Here is a 12,279-nt window from a genome sequence, read left to right as displayed (position 1 = left end):
TATATATACATATATATTTAAACCAACATTAATAGAAGGTCGTGTATCATTTCCACATACAAGTTGTCTACAATGTAATGAATAATTTTTTTTATTGCAAATTAACTTCCTATCTCATTTTCTCCTGTTGTTTCTTCCTTTTAATCCTTTTTCTGTATATGTAACTTGAAAGTCACATATGCATGCATATATACATCTAGCCTCAAACATTGTAGCATTCACACATATACTGAGAATCAATGTTGAATGATTAAAACTAGGAAGAAAATTAAATGTATGATATTCATGTTTTCTAGATAAGTAAACAATGAAAACAATTTTTTGTCTTCATCTTTTTATTTATTAATTACTTTCTCTACTTTTTGTTTTTCAGAACAATTTCAATAAATTCAATAAAATCACTTATGAAATAATAGGAGATGATGAGGCACCTAATTACTTCAGGATTGATCGTAACACTGGATCAATATTTCTGAAATCAACAGCTAATTTATTATCAACCAAAGTTATTAAGTTTGTGGTTAGTATTTGATATTTCTTCATACAATAATGTAATGGAGTAAATTTAGCAAAAGACTGCAAAAGGCCCAAATAAGCACAAAGATTATTATTAGACATGCTCTTAGTTTATAGGAAATTTAACCTATTGTTCCATGCTTCAAGAATCATGGAAAATGTGTATCAACTAAAAAAAGAAGGGTGAGAGAATATGGGTTGTTGAACTGCTAGAATACCAGGCAACTAAGTGAGAGGCTAGAGGTTCATATCTTGTCACTACTGCTGCATTAATGAGTTGATGAAGCTAGAAATAGCATCCAACTCCCTTGTAAACTTACTGTCTTAAAAAGGGAAGATGTGTTGACTAGACACAATGTAGTTCAAGATACATAGGGTCTGCGAAGAAAATAAGAGAAAAATGAAACGGCCATTGATTAACCATAGAAATGCTTAGTAGAGCTGACTTGGAGCTAAACAAGTTCAATAGCAGTTAAGTACTGGGGGGTGGGATCACTTGCTCTCTCCCTCAAAATTTCAGGCCTCATACCTCTAGTAGAAAGGATTATTATGAAGTGGGTGATAGATGGGAAGAATTGTTACACCTTCTGAGAAAATATCTTACTGTATTTTCCCCAGCTCTTTACAACATTGTTTTCATCTTCTAAGGCTGAGAAAATATAATACTAACCAAGTACTGAAATCAAATCAACTAACCCTGTCCCTTCAAAATTGCTACCCTTAGGCCTAATTTACAAATTACTGTTATAATTATAAAGAAATGATTACTATAATTACTATATTTATAAGTTACTTGGCTTCTGGCCTCATGCTGTTGCTTGATGGCATCATCATGCATAGAGACGACCAGGTCCACCATTATGGAAGTAGTCCTGTGTATGACCTTGTTGTGGCCAGGGGTTTCCATAGATCCAAGAGAACATTACTGACTGGAGCTAGTCTCCTGGAGAGGTTCCAGACTAATGGTGATCCACGGTACATTGGCTTATTGCCAAAATGGCAGACCCCTCACCCAACTAATCTGCAGAGGATGAACAACCTGCCCAGAAAAACTATGAACCTGTTACAGCACTTGCTGTTGGCACTCCTTCGCTTACGACGTCAAGGGTTCCAGTTGATGCGATCAACGGAACAGCCTGCTCGTGAAATTAACGTGCAAGTGGCTGAGCACTCCACAGACACGTGTACCCTTAACATAGTTCTCGGGGATATTCAGCGTAACACAGTGTGACAAGGCTGACCCTTTGAATTACAAGCACAACAGAAACAGGAAGTAAGAGTGAGAGAAAGCTGTGGTGAAAGAGTACAGCAGGGTTCGCCACCATCCCCTGCCGGAGCCTCGTGGAGCTTTAGGTGTTTTCGCTCAATAAACACTCACAACGCCCGGTCTGGGAATCGAAACCATGATCCTATGACCGCGAGTCCACTGCCCTAACCACTGGGCCATTGCGCTTCCACTGTTACAGCACTGACCTGAAGAAAACAGACTGCCCAACACATTTATAAGTATGAAGAATAAATGCTCTAATTTTATCTAAATATCATAGTAACATATACTTGGTTATTTTTGCTGTAAGGCATCGTATGTTTAGTTGCCCAAATCCTAAATATAATGAAATTTGTAACATACATGAAGAAACATGATTTTTCCTTTGTTTTAATTTTCAGCTAAGAGTCGTGGCCAAAGACGATGGAACACCACCTATAAGTGCTACTGCAACAGCTATTATTTCAATTAAACGCAATTTCTTTCCACCAGTATTCAGACAAAATCCTATCATCAAGACGATAAAAAATAGTGTTCCTGTAGGAACAGTTATTGAAACTGTCACAGCCACAGACAGGGATGTTACTGTAAGAATATATTTACATATATGTGTGCTAAAATCCTATTTTCTCTTTTTTTATTCTAATATTTAGCAGTAATCGTTAGATTATGCTTCACTGATGTGTTCTGGTAAAACTTAAATATAGGTAGTATTAAAAAGTTCCTGGAATAGTTCTGTAGGGTGCCAACAGATGGCAGCACAAATGTATAATGGGAGCTAACAGTGATCTTCATGGAGCAGTGTGCCAAGTGACATCACTGGGTATACTTCACAAGTTGTGAAATTTGTGTTTTTGTGATCACATGTATGTTGTAGTCCACATTTTTTGTCATGGACAGGAAATTGGAACAAAGCGCCAACGTGAAATTTCGCCTTATAAAGAAGCCTTCTTCAGAGACATTGAGCATGTTTTGGTAAGCTTATGATGACAAGGCAATGGGTTGTATGCAATGTTTTTGAATGGCATGGGTGCTTCAAAAGTGGAAGAATGTCCCTGGAAGACAATGAGCAATCGGGAAGATCTTCCACAAGTGTCACTCTTGGAAATGCAGAGAAAATTCATTAGCTTATGCTTGAGGATCATTGGAGGACAATCAACAATGTTTTGAATTTTGTTCATCCAAAACTGCATCTTCATTGAAGGGAATCGGTTTTGCATTAGAAAGCATCTCATAGTTTGAAGCTGCTTACACATAGCATCACTAGAGGATCTGTATAGCCCCCATCCTGCCAAAAAATGCTTTCCTTATAATTTCTAGTGACTCTGGATGTAAGGGGAACTGATTCAGTTGAATTTAGCCCCATCCCTATAAATGTGTAGCCAATACTAAAGTTAGAAATCAATATCATTGGCAGCTCCCCTCATTAAGGTGTCAGGTGATGCCTATGAGGGTGCTTGGCTTTACCAATGCCTCAGCCTCACTTGCGGTAACGCCACAAACATGCTGACATGCTTCACTAGGTTCCATTGAACCTTGTGGTATGCAACCAATTGAAGCACTTGGTATTGCATTGATGTTTAATCGTTTTTTCTTTTTCTTTCTCCCCACTTTTCTTTCTTTTTTTTCTTTACTTTGTCTTTCTTTTGTAAAATATACTTCTGTTCATATTTTCAATAAAATCAAATATTTTGTTTAGCAAATTTTACACACACACACACACACACACACACACACACACACACACACACACACACACACACACACCCACACACACACGTTAAAAATGAATCAGTTGGTTATTTTAATTTTCTTAATATTACACAGGCACCAAACAATGTTATCAGCTATGAAATATATGGAGACAAGTCTGCTTTACAGTATTTCTTCATCAATCCGAATACTGGAGAAGTTAGTCTAATCAAGTCCTTGGTTAATGCTCCTAATCGATTTGATGTAAGTTAGTCTTTGTTTTGAGGTTTTGTTTTTGTCTATGTATGACTGTGTATGTACAAGTATGTCTGTGTGCAATAAAAATGCTTGACTAATGAAACCATTAGCTGAAACCTACCTCTAAGTATTGTGCTATGGATTGCCTGCATATGTTGAAATAGATTCATTATACACTGTGTCTTATCATGTCTAATACTCCAGCATCCCAAACCACTGGGTGAAAAACTTAAGCCATTATGTTTTAGTGCCATCACTTGGCATCCTCAATGCCTTTAGCAGAGTCCACCCTTTTTTTGTGGGGCTAGATTTCTACTTTCTTCTCCATTATCTTCCACCAGATTCAGAAGCTCTGTAATGAATCACGGGCACTGATTTTTCCTTTGACTAAAAATCAAAAATACTGTGAGACCCACCACAAATACTACTGCTTTATATGGGACAGTGTTGCAGCTGCACATGCATATATCCTTGACTGCATCTGAAAATGACCACCCGACCAGTTGGCATGGTATCACTCAAACACAATCCAGTTTCTATCTCACAAACACGCTGTCCTCCTTCTCAGCCTTTTTAACCACTTCTACAGTGGTATCTACTATTACCAACTGGTAGATGGTTTTGAGCCACCGCCACTTAAACAGGCCTGCTTGACTTCACTGACACTTCATCAGTTATGATGACAAGAGTTCTAGTTGATCCACTCAATGGAACAGTCTACTCATGAAACATGCAAATAGCTGAGCACTCCACAGACTCGTGCATCCATAACATAGTTCTCAGGGAGATTCTGTGTGATGCACAATTCAACATGGTCAACCTTTGAAATACAGGTACTACCCATTTTTGCTAGCTGAGTGGACTGGAGCAACATGTAATAAAATGTCTCGCTCAAGAACACAACTTGCCATCATGAATTGAACTCACAACCTTGTGATTGTGAGCCCAAGTTTTTGAGACAAGCAAGAATTACAAACAAATACAATTCAAATGAAATCATTAATTTCACTACATATGAACTTATTTGTTTGTTTGTAGATAAGAAGTTTATGGCTAAGATATTAATTGAGACATTAATGTAAAATGAAAAAGAATGAAGACCCACTGTGATGACTGTCCAGTATGCAGGCGATACATTTTCAATTTTTTTCAATAGCTTTAATGTGTTTTTTTCCCTTTTGCTTTTAAATCCTAAATTAGTGTTTGAAAATGTTTATAAATTTGTATATAAATAGTTTTCAAAATGAATAAGTATATGATTTATTCATTTAAATATTTTTCTAGTTTTCAAAAGCTAGATCTTAATCATCCTTGCACTTGTGTTTTACATGTGTGGTAACCAGACATTATATTTCTCAAAGTCAGATGTCTTTTGTAGACTTTTTCCTTATTTCAACTCCTCTTGCAATCCTACAGGTAAAAATCAGGGCAAAAGATGCTGGTGTACCATCTTTGGCTGGAACCATGACTCTACAAGTAACAGTTGTTAAAAGCTCTGGACCAGCTGACTTTACCCAACAAAATTATAACATTACCATTGATGAAGAATTCCCTGTCTCATCAATGGTGCTTAATATACAAATAAACTCACCAGTAAGTACCTATTCTTCAATTGTTTTGTTTCTGTTTTTTTTTGTTATTTTGTTGTTGTTTATAAATATTGGTTGGTACTTGTTAGCAGAGACAGTAGAGTACAACCTGGAATTAATACTTGAGATACAAGGCTTTTCTGTGAAGTTTATAAGTCAATGGCAGAACCTCTTTCATGTTCATTAAACTTGTCAAAAATTGTAATCAAATCTCAGTGTAGCCTTTAAAAAAGGAACGATGTATTGTATGAGATGAACTCTGCTTTTAAAGATGGGATGGCCATGGTGAGGATGCCTTTGGGTATAAGTCTATAAGCAGAAGTAACTGAGTGACTCAAAGTCTGAGAGTTTCATGCATTGGCACTTACCAAAACTAGATACAGGTGGAATACCTGTGAGTTTATATAGCTGATGATGAATATATTTCCCTCTGGATCATTCCAGATCAAATTTTAAAATCCTAATTATGTCATGTGGATAGTTCAATAAGCAAATACAGAGATAAATAAATAAATAAGAGAGAAGAAAAGATAGAAACCTTGTGCGTGTCATCACACATGCACACACACACACACACACACACGCACACACACGTGCGCACACATACACACATACATACACACAAAAATACCTCATATATTTTGCACATAAATATCTATCTTTATATATATGCCCCTTGCTTAAGCTGATGCAATTGAATTCTCTTAATTACATTTATAATGAATTATAGTAAATTACATGATTTTGTTTTATTTTTTTTAGATGAAATACACCTACCAATTAGCTGGTTATGTACCTGGTACAGAATATTTTGAAATTGGAAGCAATGGTTCAATATATGTTAAAAAGGACTTGAAAACTGATAATTTGCATTCACCCACTTACACAGTAAGAGAATTACAGCATTTGCTTTGTTTTACATGTTTTGCTTATCATACTATCATTACCTTCTTGGTCTCCTAGTTTTATTACTTTCTCAACGTTTTGTGATCAATCCTATACATGTTTGTTTTGAAGTGTTAGCAACAGTTGACATTGAATATGACAAAATCTGTAGTGAATTTTCTATAACAAATTTAGTTGAAATTCTAAGAAATATTTTAGCAATGCTTGCATTAACTCTGTTACAACTTACTAGCTGACCATTGTACCTTGCCCCAGTCCCAGTTTGATTGCTTTTCTGCTTCTATGGAAGGGATACATTCCATTGATCAGACAGTTCATTTCTTTATCAGCATCCTCTGGAATGCAGACTCAGCATGCTTTGGCTGTTAATGTACAAATATACACTGAGGTAGTGCGATCTGATTTTTCTGGACAGTAAGCATGCTTGGTCTTTGTTTGTAAGATATGTTTCCCCACAGCTCATTTCCTTGGTGGATCAGCAGTCATGGGTTAAACTAAGATCAAGATTGGAATGTTGTTAGATGTTCACTGCACTCTAACAGAGCTGGAAATTCGACTTTAGCAATAGATATGGAGAACTAGTAGAAAGTAAGGGTAATGAGTTCTTGGGAAAAATTTAGGCTGAGGATGAACTACCTGACCTGCTTCAAAAGACTTTCTGAACAGATAGAACTTTGGATAATTTTCTAAATTTCTTGACTTGGTAATGCTACTGAGGGGTACTATCTGTTAAAGATAAACTCTACAGTCATGGACATGCCACCTGGTGGACTGTTCAAGATGTACACAGAGTGATAAAACCATACTTCATGCACTCATGCAGTGTCCAAGCTTTGCTGACTTGTGGAGTAATGACAAACAGTTGTTGTCACATGTAGGGTGAATCCATCTATCAACTGAATCCATCGTGGGGATTACATCACTACTCACCTTTAACAAAGAGTGGTTGGTGATTATTTTCTATCTAGTAGCCATGATGAAAGAGTCTGTATTGAAGACAAGGCTGAAAACATTAAGAACAGACACCTTCTTCTTTGGCTGATCGGCTTTTTCAAATTCCGCTGGAAAATAAATGTGAAGGCAGAGAAGAAAGTGCTATCTCTCAGCAAATTTGTTAAAAGGTAGTTGACTAAGCCACAAACGGTTAGGGTGAATGGAATTAATCTAAGCATGTGCTTGTGGATTAGAGAACAACAACTTAATGAGGGCTTGTGCTCTTGGTAATCAGGATGATCCTAGATCAGTGGAGTTTCTTAATTGGCCCTTGTTGGAGGCCCTTCTGTATCAGGCAGACTGCATCATTAATGTGTTCACATGTTTCATATATTATTTATTCTTTTAATCTCCTCACTTTCTCTCTGCATCTTTCCTTCATCTTTTTATGTAAACTCCCACAAAGTCGTAAACTATACTTGTAATGCTTTCCTTATTTGATACCTCAGGGGAAAATAAAGAAATTATAATAATAATAATAAGAAGAAGAAGATTATTATTATTATCATTATTATTATTATTATTATTATTATTATTATTATTACTATATTATTATTATTATTATTATTATTATTATTATTATTATTATTACTATATTATTATTATTATTATTATTATTATTGAGAGAGAGAGGGGGGAGAGAGAGAGAGAGCAGTGCATGCAATCAAAATGACACTGGGGTGAAATATATGAAGCCCAGTATACCCATCATGACAACCCATCTGATAAGGGTATGTCAGGCACATGCATCACAACCATATGTGCATAACATTGTGATCTCATATCAAGATAAACAGCACATGACCTTGCAGGTGGGGCCTAGTTAGAATTTTCTTCAGGTCGAGTAGCCCATCCCACTCAAAAGGTCTCTGAATAAGGGTTGTTTAAGGATGTTGAGCACTTTTGTTTGATCATTCCTCAAAGGCATTCATGCACGCTTTCATCCCCACATTGTGGTCAATAATGGGGCATAGTGAAGAAACACCTATGGTTATCAAAAAACAGTTATTAATTTTGGACACAAAATCAAAAGTATCCTGAATATAGGAACTCAATCTTTTTGCTACAGGGAGTAGAAAGCCATCCAGCCATTCCAAAATTTGGCTGTATAACATTCATATCTGCTGCAAACTGGGCACATTGGAGGAAATTTTTGAACTTTTTGTTTATTTTACGGAGATCATAAAATACAATGTTCTTTGTTATGATCTTAAATAGTCAAGCATATTTTAATCTTGAAACGTTTCTATATTGTTGTTTTCATCATTATCATCATCCTCATCATCATTATTGTATGCCTATTTTCCCATGCTGGCATAATTTATTTTTTCTAATCTTTCAGTTATTGGTTGAGGCAACCCTAAACTCAACAAAGAAAAGTGCAACAGTATTTATAACTGTGAAAAGAAATTTGAATACACCAATTTTCCTAAGGCAAAATTATTCTAGGAGTTTGAATGAGTCAGAAAACCTTGGTCAGATAATCCTTACAGTATCAGCCGCAGATTTGGACAATGTAAGTTTTATTTTATCTTGAATTATGTTATTAAATACGATGGTTTAAAATTTCCTAACCATACACTTACATACCTATATGCATACACACACACACACACACACACCAGCATAAGTAATATTATGAACTCTTGCATCAGTTTTATCAAATGAATATTAATTTGTTTGATCAACTGGACAACCTACTTATTGAATTAGTGTGTAAATCCCTCACCCCACCCATACACCTGCACACCCATCAACCCCCACCGCCACCTGCACACCCGTGCACACCCCCATACCCCCACACACTGATACTAAACCTCCTGAAATAACTACTTAATATAAATAGTTATTACGTTCTGGTTCAAGTTCTACCAAAGTAGACTTTACCTTTTATCATTTCAGGGTCAATAAAATAAGTACCAGTTGAGCACTGGTGTCGATGTAATCGATTTATACCCTCCCCCAAAATTGCTAGCCTTGTGCCAAAATTTAAAATAAATATGTATAGTAATTGACAAATTGTCTGTTCAGTTATTCCTCATAATTGTGTAGTATTCTTAATTGACTTGTGTAGTAGATTTAATTCCTCATCTGATTTGACATCACCTCCAGACTTTTAGTCACCTTTTGTGGAGTCCACTCTGTTGCAAGAAGTTGGGCCAGCTCTCTGGTTTTGGGTAACCAGGGCAAAACAAATATTGCTGTAAGGCTGGCTATTTTTTTTTTTTTTTTGTTATCACTACTTCTTTATTTTCTTTCTTTTGTAGTTTTGCTCTCCTTAGAATTTTGCCTGCAGGGCAACTGCCCCTAGAACCCAACACACTCTACACCATTGTCTTCCTCTTTGGACTATGCATAAAAACTTATTAATGTCAAAGACAGATTACATATAGTAATAATTAAACTAAAGAATAGCTCATTGTTTTGTTTCACTTTCTACATCACACTACTGAATGTACCATCTATTTGTAATAAAGTTATTGCATTGATCTAATAGGAATGTTCATATGTAAATTCATTAAATCTTGTATGATTTATAAAATATTTCCTTTTGATTGTATTCTTTACAGGATGTCTTGAAATATAGTCTCTCAAGAACCATCACTTCAAATTTCAAAGCAGAGCAATTTTTCTTTGTTAATTTCATCACTGGAGAAATTAGCTTAATTAAAAGTCTTCGTGGTATTCCTGAAAATCCGATTATGGTAAGAAGTTAACAATATACATTTATATTATGATTCTTGGAAATTAAAAATAAAATGTATATGTTTATTTATTGATATTTCTTGCCTTTTAAGAAAAGTATGGGTTTTACTAATATGTTTTTATCATACACAAATTCTGCTTTAGAATGATCACATTCAATGAAGATCATGAGAGGTCTTTTAACTTGCACAATATCATTCCACTTTTTAAAATATTCTTTCCAGATTTTTTTATTAATATTTATTATAATCAGATTTTGACACTTTATATGAAGTTTTTAAGCTTTACTTTTTAATTAGCATCCAACAAATTTTATTGACCAATGCAATATAACAGGCTTAAAATAATTACAAATTTAAAATTTATTTCACTGAAGTTATGTTGTAAAATGGTCTGTAAAAAGAAAACTATAAATCAATCACTTTTTCAAAACCTTGCTAAATTTTTTAATGTCAATGTATATCAAAGTATAACTACTAGGTATTCTTCTGTATAACCTTCATCTTAATTTTTTTATACTTAAAAGATCTAATCATACTTAAAAGATCTAATTATCAATGGAATATCAATTTTTTGAACCATGATCAAACAGCTGTTGCTTATTACACTCCAGGAAATTATTGAGAGCAAAATCATCACCTCCAACATCACGAAAGAACTTGATTATTTTTCTTTTATCAAAGAACAAGTTCATAAAAGATCTACTTGCCTATAACCCCAAAGCTAACATAAATATCCACCTACTGGACAAATTTACAGCCACTACCTCCTTCTAACAGAGATCCATTGTCAAACTATTAACACCCAGTCTTTCCTGCTATTCCTACAATGGCTTTGAATTCTGTAAAAATGTCAGCTCTATACCACTCTTAAATCTATTCAATATATTTCATTTATTTTTCCTTTATCTCTTAATACAATAGCTTTGTTTCCTATACTAAATAGCAACAACTCAAATTAAACAGAAAACTTTTAACTTCATTCACTTTTTCCAATTCCGTAGGTTATAACCATGGACATTGCTTATACACATCACTGCTCTCTTTTTTTTAATCACTAGCTGCTCCTTCTAATGTGTCTTTTTAAGAGGCACTTATAAATATATACTCTACACCAAACAACTACTCATATAAGCTATACCAGCATGAAATATTAAAAATACAAGATACTTTTACATTTTCATTACAAAAGTTAATTCTGTAAGGAAAAATTAAATACTTTTGAATTCTGTTTTATACATTTCAATTTGTTTTCATATAAATTTTAATTTCTATTCTAATTTGTTAATTATTTGTTACTTGTTTGTTCTAATTTGTAATTAAATTTTATTTATGCACACTTTATTCAGTTTGAAGTGACTGCTAGTGACCAGAGAATTCCAGAAAAAACTGCCACAGCTATAGTGACAATAAGGATTATTAAAAGCCTCTTCTCTCCAGAATTCCTTAATACACCTTATTCTGCAGTAACTGACGAAAATGCTTCTCAGGGTAGTACTATTTTCACCGGAGTCACAGCACGGGATAGAGATCTGCGTGTAAGTTCTTTTCTCTCATTTTAATTAATGTTGCATTTTCTCCAGATATGCATAAGTCCAGTTATCATCCACTCATTAGAAAATTGTGTTCATATTCTATTTTGATAAAGTGTAACAATCTTGAGTTACACTTTTCATAATGACATAAAGGCAAATTAATTTAATAAAATTTTTAGTCATATAAACATTGGTTCCAGAGTTCTGACTCCACCTATAAATGTATTCATTTTAACTACTCATAATTACTATTAGCTATGTTAAATCTTTGAGTGAGATGCAAACAGTAGCAATACAGAATTGTAACATATAATTGCCAACCAGTCTTACTTGTACTGTCCAAAGGAATGCGAAAGCATGACATTTGATACTGGACAATAAAAAAAAAATTAGTTTAAATTATTATTTAAGCATTCATGATAAATAAATAAAAAAAATTATAATGTATAATTACACTAAATATAACAATCAAGATATAACTCCTATTAATATATGTTGTTGATTATAAACTTTCCCCATTTCCACAGCAAAATTTGAAGTATGAAATCCAAGGCTATGGAGTGGCATCCTATATATTCTCTGTGAACACAAATGGTCATATAATTCTGAAAAATTCTAATTTACTACGTAATATACAACAAGATAAATATACAGTAAGTATTCCTGTTATCATCTGTTCATTTTGTAATTTTTTCTTGCAATTTTTGGTGTTGAATATTTTAAATTTTAACTGTTTATTTTTTATTTGAAGTATGTGTATTACTACTGTTTATCTTAAGAATATATATATATATATATATATATATATATATATATAT

General features: G+C 34.0%; 1 protein-coding gene across 1 annotated transcript in view; it reads left to right on the top strand.

Moving 5' to 3' along the window:
- Positions 1–12,279, top strand: part of LOC106874390 (uncharacterized) — a 280,957-nt gene that overhangs the window by 171,273 nt on the left and 97,405 nt on the right. The window contains exons 90-98 of the mRNA XM_052968226.1: positions 374–520; positions 2,185–2,370; positions 3,611–3,739; positions 5,150–5,326; positions 6,085–6,210; positions 8,564–8,737; positions 9,792–9,926; positions 11,276–11,464; positions 11,989–12,114. Of these exons, the coding sequence (XP_052824186.1) occupies positions 374–520; positions 2,185–2,370; positions 3,611–3,739; positions 5,150–5,326; positions 6,085–6,210; positions 8,564–8,737; positions 9,792–9,926; positions 11,276–11,464; positions 11,989–12,114 (1,389 nt within the window). The remainder of the gene's footprint in view (positions 1–373; positions 521–2,184; positions 2,371–3,610; positions 3,740–5,149; positions 5,327–6,084; positions 6,211–8,563; positions 8,738–9,791; positions 9,927–11,275; positions 11,465–11,988; positions 12,115–12,279) is intronic.

The sequence above is a fragment of the Octopus bimaculoides genome, chromosome 5, assembly GCF_001194135.2.
Source record: "Octopus bimaculoides isolate UCB-OBI-ISO-001 chromosome 5, ASM119413v2, whole genome shotgun sequence".
NCBI classification, from domain to species: Eukaryota; Metazoa; Mollusca; class Cephalopoda; order Octopoda; family Octopodidae; genus Octopus; species Octopus bimaculoides.
The sequence above is the reverse complement of the archived record's forward strand: the minus strand, read 5'-3'. Positions and strand labels throughout refer to the sequence as shown.